This window comes from Rhinolophus hipposideros, assembly GCF_964194185.1.
Source record: "Rhinolophus hipposideros genome assembly, chromosome: 7".
Classification (NCBI taxonomy): Eukaryota; Metazoa; Chordata; class Mammalia; order Chiroptera; family Rhinolophidae; genus Rhinolophus; species Rhinolophus hipposideros.
The window spans coordinates 7512295-7526273 of NC_138053.1; the positions used below are offsets into that span (position 1 = coordinate 7512295).

General features: G+C 49.0%; 1 protein-coding gene across 3 annotated transcripts in view; it reads right to left on the bottom strand.

Moving 5' to 3' along the window:
* The window catches only part of HIP1 (huntingtin interacting protein 1), a 143428-nt gene that overhangs the window by 14620 nt on the left and 114829 nt on the right, over positions 1-13979 (bottom strand). For all 3 annotated transcript variants that reach the window (XM_081054098.1, XM_081054099.1, XM_081054100.1), the window contains exons 8-22: positions 12833-12973; positions 10560-10617; positions 7747-7822; positions 7496-7636; positions 7113-7210; positions 6704-6776; positions 5852-6035; positions 5228-5316; positions 4705-4821; positions 3651-3752; positions 3264-3407; positions 2709-2844; positions 1089-1175; positions 786-893; positions 569-705 (exon numbers count right to left, since the gene is read on the bottom strand). In XM_081054098.1, the coding sequence (XP_080910224.1) occupies positions 569-705; positions 786-893; positions 1089-1175; positions 2709-2844; positions 3264-3407; positions 3651-3752; positions 4705-4821; positions 5228-5316; positions 5852-6035; positions 6704-6776; positions 7113-7210; positions 7496-7636; positions 7747-7822; positions 10560-10617; positions 12833-12973 (1691 nt within the window). The remainder of the gene's footprint in view (positions 1-568; positions 706-785; positions 894-1088; positions 1176-2708; positions 2845-3263; positions 3408-3650; positions 3753-4704; positions 4822-5227; positions 5317-5851; positions 6036-6703; positions 6777-7112; positions 7211-7495; positions 7637-7746; positions 7823-10559; positions 10618-12832; positions 12974-13979) is intronic.

A 13979-nucleotide genomic window follows, 5' to 3' on the forward strand; every position in this document is an offset into this window, starting at 1 on the left:
GATGTGAATCTGAACTCTGGCCCTTATCTCCTTCTTCTCTGAACTTATCACCACACATTTTAGGAATTAATAAGTGCTGCCTTGTACTGTACTCTTAAAATAGATCTCCATCACAGTGCTCATCACACTGTATAAAAATGGTTGCTTTATTTTTCCTTCCCATAGAGACCATGTCTTGTCTCTCTATATAATAACTATACCTAGCACAATTCCCAGTATATAGAACATATTCACTGTATCTTTATTGAATGAATAAATATATTGTTATCTCCATTTTAGGTGTTACCTGCCCAACCATATAAAAATCCTTGAAAACAGGGAAACTGTGTTTACTCTTCTTTGCTATCGCCTAGCATAGTGACAACCACAGAGCAGATTCTCAATTAATAGCCAATGAATTAAATGCAACTAGAAAGTCGTTTGGGAGGGGGCTGTCAGATTTTTCAGCCCTCACTTCCTAGAATCCAGTTTAAAGAAAGAACTGGCTTAGAACATCACTGCTTCCCTGGCAATCACCAGCACTCACAGCCAAGAACAATAACTGTCCCCAATGATAATACTGGAATACCTCGCCGATGGCTGATATCTTGCTGAGGCAGTTCCTCATGTCTGCGCTGTTGACATTCTCAAGGGTTCCTTCTTCCTCCAGGAAAGCCAGATAGATGAGGGTTTCCTTGCCATACTGCTTACACGCCTCGGTCAGTGCTGGAGATGCGAGGCAAGAGACTTTGAAAGGCCCTCTGCTCCCCTGCTTTCCTGACCGGCCCCTCACCCCTGGTACTCACTGTCAGCTGGCTCCGGCAGGGCTCTAAGGCAGGTGGTGCTACCGTGAAAGATGGTGTCACTGGTCAGGTGGGCAAGGAGGGTTACTGAGTGCAGAAGCCCACTGATATCTGCCAGGAGTTTAAAGGAAAGCTGCTTAGTCCTGCTTGAGGGCTATCATTTTCATACCTCGTCCCTCCCCACTTTACGAGTTGTACACACTCCTTTCTTGGGGCCGAGGAATCCGTCATTATTTCTACATTCAAGCATTTCTGAACCTTGCCTAGATGTCACTAGTGACAGACCCTATCCTTTGCCTTTCTTACCTTCTGGGCAGGCCAGATACTGGCTCCAGCATTTTTCCAGTTGCTCAATGCAGCTGGAAACGGACTTAACCGTGGAGAGAAGGTGATCTGTGAGAGGGAACACAAGCCAAAGTCAAAGCCAGAGTTGTCGCAGCTTGCTTCACCCATTAGTTAAGCCACCTGATGGATGAGCCTACCTAGTGCGTGGCCCCAGCCCTGCAGGAGCTGCCCTCAGATGGGGGAAGGGAGGAAAGAGCACTGGTTACACTGGTATGTGATTCTCTTGCTGGAGCTTCAAAAGCTGGGCTTCTGAGCCCATCTGGTTCTTAGCCAAGAACCGGGGCAACCACACTGCCGGCCTAGATTCTGCATCTCACTTCTCATTACTGCCCACGGTAGCAAATCCAGGCTTTCCTGCTAAGCCCTTCAAGGCCGTTGGACTCTCATGAATCTTGAGCCCAGACTTGATTCCCATTCGGCTAATCTATGCTCATGCTCTGCACACAGGTCCATGGAAACCGGAGTTAGTCACACGGCCTAGGTGTGGCTCCTGGCTGTACCGGCTGTGATCTCAGGCAGTCTGTGCCGGCTTCCTCGTCTGCCAACAGAGGAATAATGGGACCACCGCTGGCATCACTGTGAGGACTCGCTGGGCCCAGGCCTGGAAAGCACTTAGAACAGTGCTTGGCACACTGCAAGTACTCAGTAAATGTCAGCTGTTTTTATTAGTACTCCCCACTTTTCTTCCTCTCCATTTCCTTCAAAAGCCAGCTCATTGCATCTTCTCAGAATCCACTCACTGCAGCCCCATTTCCTGGCATTCCCTCAGTACATTAGGTACCAGCATGCTCCTTCATTTGTAACGGTTGTGCTTCCTCACAGATGGGTTCCTTGCTGAGTAAGATATAATTAGTCCTCGCTGTATACGTCACCACATTGAGACCTTTCTATATTTGATACTAAAAATCAACTGTCAGCTGTTTCCCGTCTGCCTTATCCTTCAGTGGAACCTCTCATCGCTTTGCCAACCTGTCTCCTCTGCTTGACAATGAGTTACAATGAGGTCTGCTCATGGCTACGTCCATGACTTCACAAAGCCCTTGGGCCTGGATGCTGTCCCAGTTACTGTGTACAAAGGCGCTCTCCTCTCATCCAGAGGGCTTCTGACTGGACCGCTGCTCTACCCGCATGCCCTTAGGACTCTGTTTATACCTGTGACCATGGGGATTTTCATTGTTTCTGCCCCTCCGTGCTTTGCAACACCTCTGTCTAGCCTTGAAGCTCATGAGCAACCAACGCTTGATCCGGACCACATTTTTCTCCTCAGAGACACAGGGCTGTCTGTTCCTCCTCCGACTGACCTTTAGAATTATTATCAAGGCTCTGCTCCCAGGGGCGTTTCACCAGTGTGATCCATGACAAAAGCAGTAATCACACCTGGGGGCTTTAGAAAATACTGCGGCCCAGGCCCTATGCCAAGGAGCTTCCCGTTGAACTGATCCTGGCGTGGGCCCAGGCATCCCAGGCGGTTCTGACGCACAGCCAGGCGGAGAGCCCCTGAGTGCAGTGTCACATGGGACTGAATGCAATAGGTAGCATCTACCTGTAAGGATCTGGCACCTGTGAGCCAGAGAAGAGTACCTGCTGAGCCGGCACAGCTGATGAGGGTGGGCTCCTCGAGCTGCCTCAGCGCCTCTCGTATCACCTGCTCGGCAGCCGTCCTCGACTCCACCAGAAGCTTTTTTCGTTGGTTCTTTGCGAGCTGGCACATAGATTCCTAGAAATGGTCCAGGGAGGTGAGAGTCTGCCACAGACCTCATAGCAGCCGGTGAGCAGCCTCCACCTGTGACACAGCTGGCATTCCGGGCCTCTCAGCTCAAGTTGTCACTTTGTCCACAGGTGTTTGTCACCGAGCACAGGAGGCTATGGGGATGAACCACTGCAACCCATTCTCCAATCTTGGGGAGAGAGTGCATCCCTTTTTCACACAATAAAGAGAGAGCTTTGCTTTCCCTCATCTGCTCTGTAGGTGACACAAGGCATGTTGGTGTTAGGGGCTGTGCGGACAGAGCACCTTCACAGGCTAGAGGCCTCAAACCCCTTTCACAGCCCCCCGCCACCATGAATGCACCATTGAGGTCCAGGGCTGTGAGGTCAGTTGGACTTGGTCAGCCCGAGCGGTTGTCTTTCACTTACCTGTGTGCTGGACAGTTTGAGCCGGGTCTGTTCTAGCTGTTCCTGAAGAGCAGAGTATTCCGCCTCTCGACGGGACATGGCATTCACCAAGCTGCCCTGCTCCTTCTCCAGTTCGGCGATCTGGCTCACCCATTTTTCTTCTGACTGTAATCGCGTGGGAAGAGCGAGTTGCTGGGAGAAATTAAACTATCTCCTTCCCGTAAATCCAAACCCACCAGCAGCCCACAAGAAGCAGAAGGTGATAACCTGCCACTTTTATTCCCCGAGTATACACTGATCAAAGGTAGGACCAGGTTGGCCACATGCTGGATGGTGACAGAGACTCGGTGACAGCAATATGAAACCAGAGAGAAGAATGAGAAGAGAAAGAAAGGAGGTATCGCTCACCTGGGCAGAAGTTTCCAGGCTGCCTTGGACAATCTGGAGTTCCTGTTTGCTGGTGGCAAGTTCTTGCTTTAAGTTCTCTAGTACTTCTGTCTGTTCTTGAGTCTGAAAGAGAAGAAAAACAGGAGCACCTTGATCTAGTGGTTACAAGGAATAAACGTAAAAAATCCCTGAACTATAGATTTTTGTACTCTCTTGTATGCAACTTTTACTTCAGCAAAAAAAGGTAGTGGGGGCGAGGGAAGGAGGTAAGAACCCAGAAAGCAACCCAAATTTTTCTTCTGGGTAAGTGGAATGAATGTCAAGGGAGGTATTTTAGGGGCATTTCCTGAATGTCATGCTTAAACTCATAACACTCATTAACACAGTACTTTAATTGAGGCATCCCAACACCTGGTACATTGCTGAATCTCGCCATCAGGAAACAATTCCCCTTCTTTGATTTCTTTTCTAAGTGGTGTTTTTCAAAGGGCGAGTTGTGACACATTAGTAAAAATTCACAGCTAACATTTAAAACAAAATGAAACAGCGAAAAAAATAGCCAAAGCATTCACATAGTAAAGATAAGTATTGCTTTATGAAACTTTTATTTCCATGAGGTAGATGTGTTTTCTATTCTGGGTCACAGCCAAGTGTGAAACCTACTACTCGAAGTGGAAGGAATTCAGTTTTATCCACCTGACATCACTTATTCCAACCTGACCGCCTGCCAACCCCACCTCAACGCACGGGTGTGCCCCCAGCTGCAAGTCCTTGTAAATGCTCGCTTGGTCCTCTCTCTGAAATCCATGTGCTTTCACTTCTTCAAATTCCCCTCGAGGCTCGCCTCGGAAAACCTTTGCTGATGAACCTCACTCGGCTTGGGTCCCTTCATCACTTCTAACCCCTGTGCATCGGTCACCATGTCCTGTTCTATATGGCCTCTCGTAGCACCCTCACAGGGCTCCAACCCACAGAGCTGCCTATGGTGAAGACGACAAGGCCTTTCGATCAAGGCCCACGTCCAACTCAGATGGACCCCTCCGTCATTTCCCGCATACATCTCCCTCCCTCTCACCTTCCGCTGGGCCTGCTCACTTATGCGCTGGAAAGAATCCTCCAGTTCTTTTTTCTCTCGTTCCAAATCCACCTGAGCCTGTCTGGCCACAGACACCTGTTTGGTCACCTCTGCGTTCTGTAAGGGAAGAACAGTGTCTTGAAGCGGCTTATCTCAGACTTAAAGGACATCCTCCTTCTAGAACAAATGACAGCATTCAGACCACAAGTGCCCTAGGGTTTGCACACAGAAATCACTTTCCTACCCAGAGGGAAGCCAGAAGGATGCTGTCATCTGCAGATACCAACTCTCAAGTATTTCTAAAAATAATAAAGATGAGGGATAATGCAAATGGGGCTGGCATCTAAGGTGGAGCTCAAGATACGGGAGGCAGGGGAGCCTGAGAAGCTGAGGTTCCCAAGAAATGGAGGTGACCCACTAGAGACTGGTGGGGGCACTGGACCTGGAGAAGCCACGAGGCCCGAGCTGCTCCCTCCCATGTGGTTAGGGCCTGTGCATGATGAGAGGGGGTTGAGAGTCCTACCTTGCGCAGCAGGTCAGCGTGGTTCTGCACCAGCTCACTGTACTTCTCCTTCAGCTTGCTGTACCGCTGCTCATTGGCCTGGGCTTTCCCTGGATGGTCAACGACCAGGTGAGGAGTCTACCTGGCTGGGACCCTCCACCTGCCTTCCAGTAAGCCAGAGTCCCTAGAAGACCCCCTTTTCTCTCATAAATACATACACCGCTTCTCCCTTAAAAACCCTACTTAAACTCCTTGGGGAAGTCTTCTTTGAAAAAGAACTCACCTGGCTCAGGCCACTACACTGACTCATCCCTCCTGAGCATTTACGCACACGGCATTTACTTTATCAGTGTGTTTGGCTGTAAGTTAAACTATTTCTTGGGCCAGCTCTCTTTCAGAGATGCACCCCCCGGGGCAGGCACGGCCTTATCACCTCTGTGTCCCCATCGCCAAGTTCTCAGCAGGGCCTCACACAGGTGCTCTACCTGCCAAACTGTCCCCCCGCTGCCCTCTGACGGGTGGCATGAGGTGGCATTCCTGACAGCTCCTCTGGACAGATGCAAGGCTGGGGCTCTGCCACCAGCCGCCTCCTCCATCGTGATCGCGCCAACCCCCACCCTCACCCCACCCTTGACAGCCTCTCACGTTCTATCTCCGTCAGGCTCCGCTGTGCCTTCTCCGTGTCCTCTCGCTTCTTCTTGAGCTCGTCCAGCTCCGCCCGCAGGAACTCACTGTCATCGGCTGCCTGCTGGCGCAGGTGCTGCTGCTCGGCCAGCTCGGCCTCCAGCTCGTTGATGCGGCCCTTCAGCTGCAGCACCGCCCGTTGGCTCTGTGGGAGAGGTTTAGGCAACCTGGCGGATCGTCGAACGGCAAAGGGTCGGATGTGCTGGGTCCTAGACTGTTTCTAGCACCGACCAAATAAACATCTAGGTTTTCCTAACAAACCCATTCCCAAGGCCCCATGACAGTTGAGCCTTCTGGTGATGACAAGCCACCCAACCAGCAACAACAGGGGAGGACGGCAGGGGTATTCTGGTCCTGTTAGAGTGGCCTGGGAACGGTGACGGATGAGCTGGAATCAGAAAGGAGAGGATGTTCGCCTGTTGCAGTGAGTAAAAAGCCCTGAGTCTGAGGGGCAGGCGTGTTTGCAGCACCAGACACTGCAAACAGCCATCAGAGTTACAAATCAAACCATCTTATTGCCACGTTAGAATAGGCTTCACCACTGCTTCATAGTCAGGTGGTGATCATGGTTATCTCCAAGGGACATTATCACAGGGACAGTGGAGCTTGGCTTCAATGACATTCTCAAAGCAAATACAATGCAAATGCATTACGATCAAGACCACAGGAAGACCAGATCTCTCTGGCTTAGGCATTTCTACTAATTAACCCCCCTTAAGATGTGGTCCAACAAGTACGTCTGTGAAGCAAATTTCACATTAAAATCGGTCCTGTTATGGTGAAGCCCAGAAGCAGATCAGGGCCCATTCCCACCTCAGTCTTCATGTTCTCCAGCTGCGCCTTCAGTGCACTAATCTCTCGGTACAATTGATCAATTAAGTGATCCCTGGAAAGAGAAGGACAAGTTTGTTGCCACTGTGCTTCCTTTCAAATGCAAGCTGGGACATCGGGGTGGAAGTTAAAAGCTGGTGTTAATCTGGGGACAGTGCTTTGAAATTCCATAAATTATACCCTAAGGCCATCAATGTTACCGGATACTAATCTAACAACCATGGGTCCACAGTTATCTCAGCATCATTTGATTTTCGTTTGGGATTATTTGAGGGTGAAAACATCTAAGAAGCCCAAGCATCCTTAAGAATTCCTCTGGTTAGGTGTGGTGAGTCAGATCAGGGCTTAACTTAGTTTCTGCTCCACCTGCATTAACCCAGCTTGGACTCACTTCTCATCCTTGTTCACACCATTTTGACTGTTGAAATTGAAGGGATCACTGCTGAATGAGCTGCCAAAGATGTCATCAAACTTGTTGTCAAATAAATTCTGTGGTGACCAAAGAGGATTAGAACAAAGTTAGAGATCCAGAGAATTCTGGGTGGCGGTGAAACAAGAGACACGTAAGAACGGACCCTTTCTTAATTTGTCCCAAATCCATTTATGTTCCCTCCTAGGGACCACGGGACAGGGTGCTGTCTAAGTTACAGGTTAGGTTAGAAGGTGGCCAAACCTGGTTAGAACCAACGCGGCTTAGCTCGCGTGTCTCCTGTTCTCTCCTCCACACTTGGGGGTAACGGGAAGGGCCAAGTTTCTCTCCCAAGTGGTCCTCACCTGCTGGGAGGCGTCCATATCCATGAGGTCATCCTTCTCTAAGACTGGCTCGCTGTCAGGGGATGAGGCCTCGGCTGGAATTACCACCACAGGGCTGATGTGTTCTGACAGGGCAGAGGCTCGGAGGAAGTTGGGTGGGTTCTAAAGAGGGAAGACACATCCTCAAACTGTGTCACTCTGACCAGTCCTGCCAGCCTCTAAGAGCGCATCCTGGACTCAGCCGCCCCCAGGGTGTGAACAGGCACACTTACCTCTGGCAGCTGAGGGATCTGAATGAGCCGCTTGAAGTACTGAAGGTTGCTGGAGCGGTAGAACAGATCTTTCAACCTAGGAATGGAGAAGGGCCTGAGGGGGCTGGGGGCCTTCACCAGCCCCGGGGAGGGGACAGTGCAACCGCCAGCTTTCCTCCTACCTGCCCAGCCCAAAGGCACAGGCTGTCAAGGAGATGGCCTCTATGGTGCTGGGATTCAATTATGATGCTATAGAGAAAGAGTATTTATAGCCACTGCTCACTTATCTGGGGGTGAGGAAAGAGTAATTCAAAGTACAAAATTCTTCAGAAGTGTAGATGACCCCAAAATTAATTTCTACATCAATGAGAATATATGTGAATGTCTGGCAGATGTATTTTCCTAGGAATGTTTGGCTTAGGGTAACATTAAAATAAATTTACTTTCCCTGAGGATAAACCAACTAACCACAGGAAAAGGGAAGGGAATTTAATGACTAAGGTAGATCTCATTTTAATTAATTCCGCTTGTCTCAGAGCTATTTGTTATTTCCCCACTTAGACAATGAGCTTCTGGAGGGTAGAGATTGGGTCCTGATGATGGAGGTTTACCACAGTACCAGGCATAGAGGAATTATTCAACAAGTACTCGTTGTAGAAAAACTATTTCTACTGTGTCCTAATCTTGGACGAATATGGGAAAGAAGACACCAATTTTTTTCTCATCCTCAAGGCTCCATTTTGAATTGAAACATTGAAGGCCAAGAAAGCTGAGCTCACCAGACAGGTTTTCTGAGATAAAAGAGGATCTTGGAGCTCAGCATCCTTTCTCTGAAACATAGAATTTCCTCCAGCTTAGCGTCATAAACTAAACCCCTGGGGTCTCACGACAGCCCTTCCAACCCCAAGATCAAAACTGTCCCTGCGATGTCATTGCTGCTTTCCCAGAATTAGAGGACAGTGATGCCCCCAGAGAACCACTGTGCCTGTGGGGAGAGAAGTGAGGTGGCTACTCACGGGAGATATGTGCATAAGCTAGAAAAAAATGAAAGGAAATAAAATCACCAGATCACACGTCCCCCTCTTTCTGGGCTGGAGCCAACAGTAATAGGCACTACTGCTTTCAAAAGCTACTGGAATTTAACATTCCAGGAAATCAACCCCAGGGCCTGTCTCCTAGGATTTAATAAGTCATTTATTATAGAATAAACATACAAAGCTTTTCAAATGGAACGAGGAAAGCAGGAGGTTAGTACAACCCTAAACTTGCCCTCTGATTGCTGCTCGGGTACCAGGAGAAGCCTAAGCTTGGGATTCGGGAGCTATGCTTTCCCTATTGTCAAGGATGAAGAAATCAACAGGAAAAACAAGAGGGTCAAAGTAAATCCTGCTAAGCTCTGATTCCCTTCTCGGTTCCCCCAGTTCTCCTATCTCCCACTTTATTCTTTCCCCTCTTCTTGGGCACACTTAATTGAAAGATGAGCTGTACTTTTTCATCTAGCCACCAAGTTTCTTTCCCAAATACACTGGAATAATTTGCCCCTCAGTCAGACAAACTCTTCCTCTTCTAGACTATATAGCTGGCTTGTTAGCTCATTAATTCACTCAAGTCTTTATTGAACACTATATGCTTAATTGACCACTATGTATCGGGTCCTAGGAATACAGCAGACAGGACAGTCCAAAGAAAATAAAGTTGTGCTGAGAACTATAAAGGAAGTAAATAGGGTGCAATGAGAGAATAGGGGGTGGGGTGGGGTCGGAAGATCAGGACGTGGGGAAGAAGACCCGATTCAAATAAGGTGGCCAGAAACTGCGTTTGTGGAAGAGAAGTGAGGTGACCAAAGATGACCTGGGGCTGGCCAGGCAGGGAGAAGAGCATCCTCAGGAGGGGGACCAGCGAGCGTGAAGGGAGTGAGGGAGGAATGTGCTGCGTCGGTTCCAGGAACTAGATGAGAACCCTGTGGGGCTGAAACACTACGAGCTCTGGAGACCAGGTCATAGATGACAGGCAGGGGCCAGGTCATGCAGGGCCCTGACCACGGACAAGACCTTGGCCTTTATTCTCAGCGTAATCAGAAGCCATTGAAAGGTTTTGAGCAAGGGATTTACATTTTTACAAGGTTGTTCTAACTGTTGCGTGAGGATAGGACAGTGGAGCAGAGAGGAACTCCAGGGCATCCCATCAATATTGGAGGTCCGGGCAGACGGCAGTGGTAGCTGCAGAGATGGAGGAGTCAGGACCGGAGCCAAGAAATATTTGTAGAGTATCAACTGAACCTGAGGATGGATTGGACGTGGGGCACGAGGACAATGGTGAGGTCCGGGCCTCTGGCCTAATTGGACGGTGGTGGCAGTATTTATTGAGATAGAAAAGACCAGGGAGAAAAAAGTTCCTGGAAGAAAACCTAGAGTTCAGTTTGAGATTTAGGTTTGGTGTAGAGATGTTAAATAGACAATTGGGTACATGAGAGTGGAATTCAGAGGTAAGGTTCCGCTACAGATACATATTTGGGAATTGTCAGCATGTACATGGTCTAAGACCATGAGAACTTAAAGAGAAGAAAAAGCGAAGAGGACAAAGCCCTGGGCGTGAAGTAGGTGATGAAGGAATCGATGAGATCACCTTCTTCTGTGTGCTTCTATGGGATTAGAGAACCAATACCCAGCCACTCGTAGCTTTGTCACCCTCCTAGTTATTTTCCTTCACTTAATTGCTGTAAAATGCAGATACCCTCATTCCTCAATTATTTTAAAGCAAAGTTTCTTGCATGCATTAATTGATTTTATAGGACTTTATGATTGGCCTTCATTTCTATCACTTAAGCCACTTACTTTGTGAACTGCTCCATGAAACGGTCCCGGTGGCCTTGCAGGGTGTCAGCTGGGAGACCTGGGAGAAATCGGAAAAGAGTGAGAGGGAAGAGGAGGGCCAGACGGCAGGCAAGCTACAGCTGGGCTCTGGAGGGAGGGCGGAAGGAAGGGACCATCCATCGGGAGCTTGTGGCCAGCCCTGCCACTGGGCATTTCTGACCTAGAGCTTCCCCAGGACTGGTAACCAAGGGGGCCCAACAGAACAAGGAGGGAGTCTGGGGATGCTTATCCTCCACATCTTTCCTTCTGTGTGCTTCTGGAATGCGAGCCACGCTGGGCACAGTGGACTGGAAGTTGTGTCCCTGACCACCAAAGGAGCAATGGTGACCTGGCCGAGCCTCAGGATGACCACAGCAGGCCCCTGGGTGAGGCCCAGAGCAGAAATCAGTCTGGAAGAAATCCACAGAACCTGCCCGAGAGGATGCCTGTCAGAAGGTAAAACCATGGGACCAAAACTCAGGGGATCTAGGTCCAGTGGCCGCTTGGTCACTTCTAACTCTGTGATGTGGGACGAGCAGCAGCGTCCTCGGTCCAGCCTCCTCCCGCGCGGGTTCTCTAAGTTCCTCTCACCTCACAGATTGTGTGACTCTGAGTATTTCAGCTAGAGCACGATGCAAAGATCCTTTTATTATTTTTTTATTTTTTAAATTTAAATCTTAGTAATTTTTGAATAGGTGATATATTCATTCAATGTATAGAGATAGTACATGCATAAGGTGTGATCATTCAAAATGGCAAAAGTGTACAGCAGGTGACAATGGCACTTTACCTCGGTGATCTTTCTCCCAAGAATCCTTATCCCCAGTCCAGTCATGAGAAAAGCATCGGATAGACTCAAATTGAAGGACATTCTACAAGATATCTGACCAGGACTCCTCAAAACTATCAAGGTCATCAAAAATAAGTTAAAGAAAGAGTTACAACAAAACGAGCCTGACTGAATGTGACGTGGGGTCCTGGGGCAGAAAAAGGACATTAGGTAAAAACTAAGGAAACCTGAATGAAGTATGGACTTCCATTAATAATAATGTATCAATATTGGTTCATTAGTTGCGACAAATATATCTTAGCAACGTGAGATGATAACAATAGGGGAAACTGGCTTGGGGTATATGGGAAGTCTGAACTACTCTCTGCAACAGAGGCAATCAGGGAGGGTCTAGTGTATTGCTTTGCTTTTAAAGGACTTTAAACCCAAATACTTAATTGTCTGCCTCTTCCTGTAACACCACTTCGTAGGGAGTGGGGAGGAACTGGGTTCCCTAGCCTCTTAGAAACAATTACAAGCTCATCTGTGTTCAGAGCCTCTAAGTAACTGACTGCCTTCTTCTCTTGGAATTTAGTTCGATCTCTGCTCCCTTCAGGTATGCCCACCTGCTCCAAAGCCCTTCTAATGCCTGAACATCAAATTTGAATCTCTCTTCCACGAAACCCTCCTGGATTCAGGTGATGCTGCCTCCTAGCCCCATCTAAGTCACCAGATCTCCTCCTTGTCTGTGGCCAAAGTTCCAGAGTGTTCCTTGTCTGGGAATTCTAAAGGAAAACCTTGATAGTATCCATTCGTGTGTTGATTTTTCTTGGTTTTCCATCACCCACACGCTCTGCATGTGTACATCCTTCATGGTGGCCACCGTGGAGTGTGGTCCAGGCACCACCCACATTAGTTTTATCTGGGATATAGTTTAACAATGCAGACCCTGAACCCACAAGACTGACTAATGCAACCCACACACATCGTTTTAAACAAGAAGCACAGAAAAGTATAAGAACTTTTGCAGGATCAGTAATTTCCCAAACAGACTCTGCAAAAGCATCCCAGAAATCTGTGGCTAGGGAATGGACAGCCCTTCATTTGCTTGAGCAGCTCTGTTTTATATTTTGAATTTCTCCGCAGAATTCCATTTGCACAGAGAGACTGTTGATGAACACTTTGGAAACCACAGCCTTTGCTGCTGTGGGTCTAGCCCAGGTCTGTCATCATTTGTGTGGTTCCTAGGATACATGACATGTAAAACTAGAAGTGGAGGGGGAGGACCATTCTGGGACACCACCATGGCAAGCAGGTGCTTCACTGGGCATTCCAAAGCTTGTGCCCTGCTCTTCTCAAGATGGGCCTTTGATAACAGAGGCTGGAAGCCCAGGACACTGAGGAGCTGCGTTTCTCCAGGGACAGCCTCAAATTGCGATCCTCCTTCTGGCCACAAGCTCAGAGAAGATCTGGCTGGTGTACTCACAGGAATGGAGTTTGAAGAGAAGCTTGACAGTGTAATCGTAGAGGTGACTGCAGTCCAGTATGACCTGGATCAGCGGGGCGAGGCGGCACTGCCCTGCCGTCGTCACTGACACAGAGCGGGACATGTCCAGGGAGTTGAACACTAGGGAAAAAAAGGGGGACAGAGGCCATGGAGCTAGGAACTATAGGTGACCTTCTCGGAGGGGCAGAAGGCAGGGGTCTCACACACACCAAGGGCCTATTCCGTGCATACGCCATCTCTTTTAATAAACCCAGAAACACTCCTACAGGTTCCCCATTACACAGGCGAGGACATTGAAAGTGGTCACAAAGTCAAGGAGTGATTTTGATGAGAGGTGGCAAGTTAAGGCAATGGCCACGTGGCCAGCAATGGCTGGACCAGGAGCCTGTGCTCCTGTCAGCCATGATGTAACATGTGACATGAACAGGTGAAGTCTGCTCTCCTCCACGCACAGCCCTGTGGAAGCCCAGGAGGAGATCTACTCGCAGCCTGGGGAGTGCCCAGATGAGGAGAATCTCTTCCTTCTTGTCTTTCAGGAAGCTTCGTGGCCTCTACCCCAGGCTGATCAGAAAGACTGAACGCATCAGTTTTTAGAGTTTTTGATTTAATGGGGGAGATGAGCTCTTGTTCAAGGGAAGCCCTCAGTTTTATGGGTAATTAGAATTTCAGGATTGAAAGGGGCTGCTGAGATAGCCAATCCAGCCTTTCCTCTCATCTGATGGGAACCCTGACCTTGAGAAGCATCCATTCTGGTGGTGGCGATAGTTAACATGTGGGGGAAACATCAAACATTGATCAGAACACAAGGAAGGGACTAAGTCAGCCTTGGCTTCTTGGTGGTTTGCCCCAGGATTGTAGGGACAGCGGAGGTGGGGGACGTGCAAGGGCCCCGGGTGGATGACTGGACAACCTGTGAGGACCAAGGCCAGGGGCTAGCGGGGGGATGACCATCAGCACCAAGAGCTGACGGAGGACACTGAGGGAGCAGGTCAACAGAAGAACTGCCCTCAGCTCTCCCGAGCTCCACAGAGCCAGCTGCTCCCTCAGTTCTTGTTCCAGAGACCCCCTCCACCTTACCCCCCTGCCCCTTGCTCCGAAACCAAGCAATTAGATGCTTGGCTGTGGA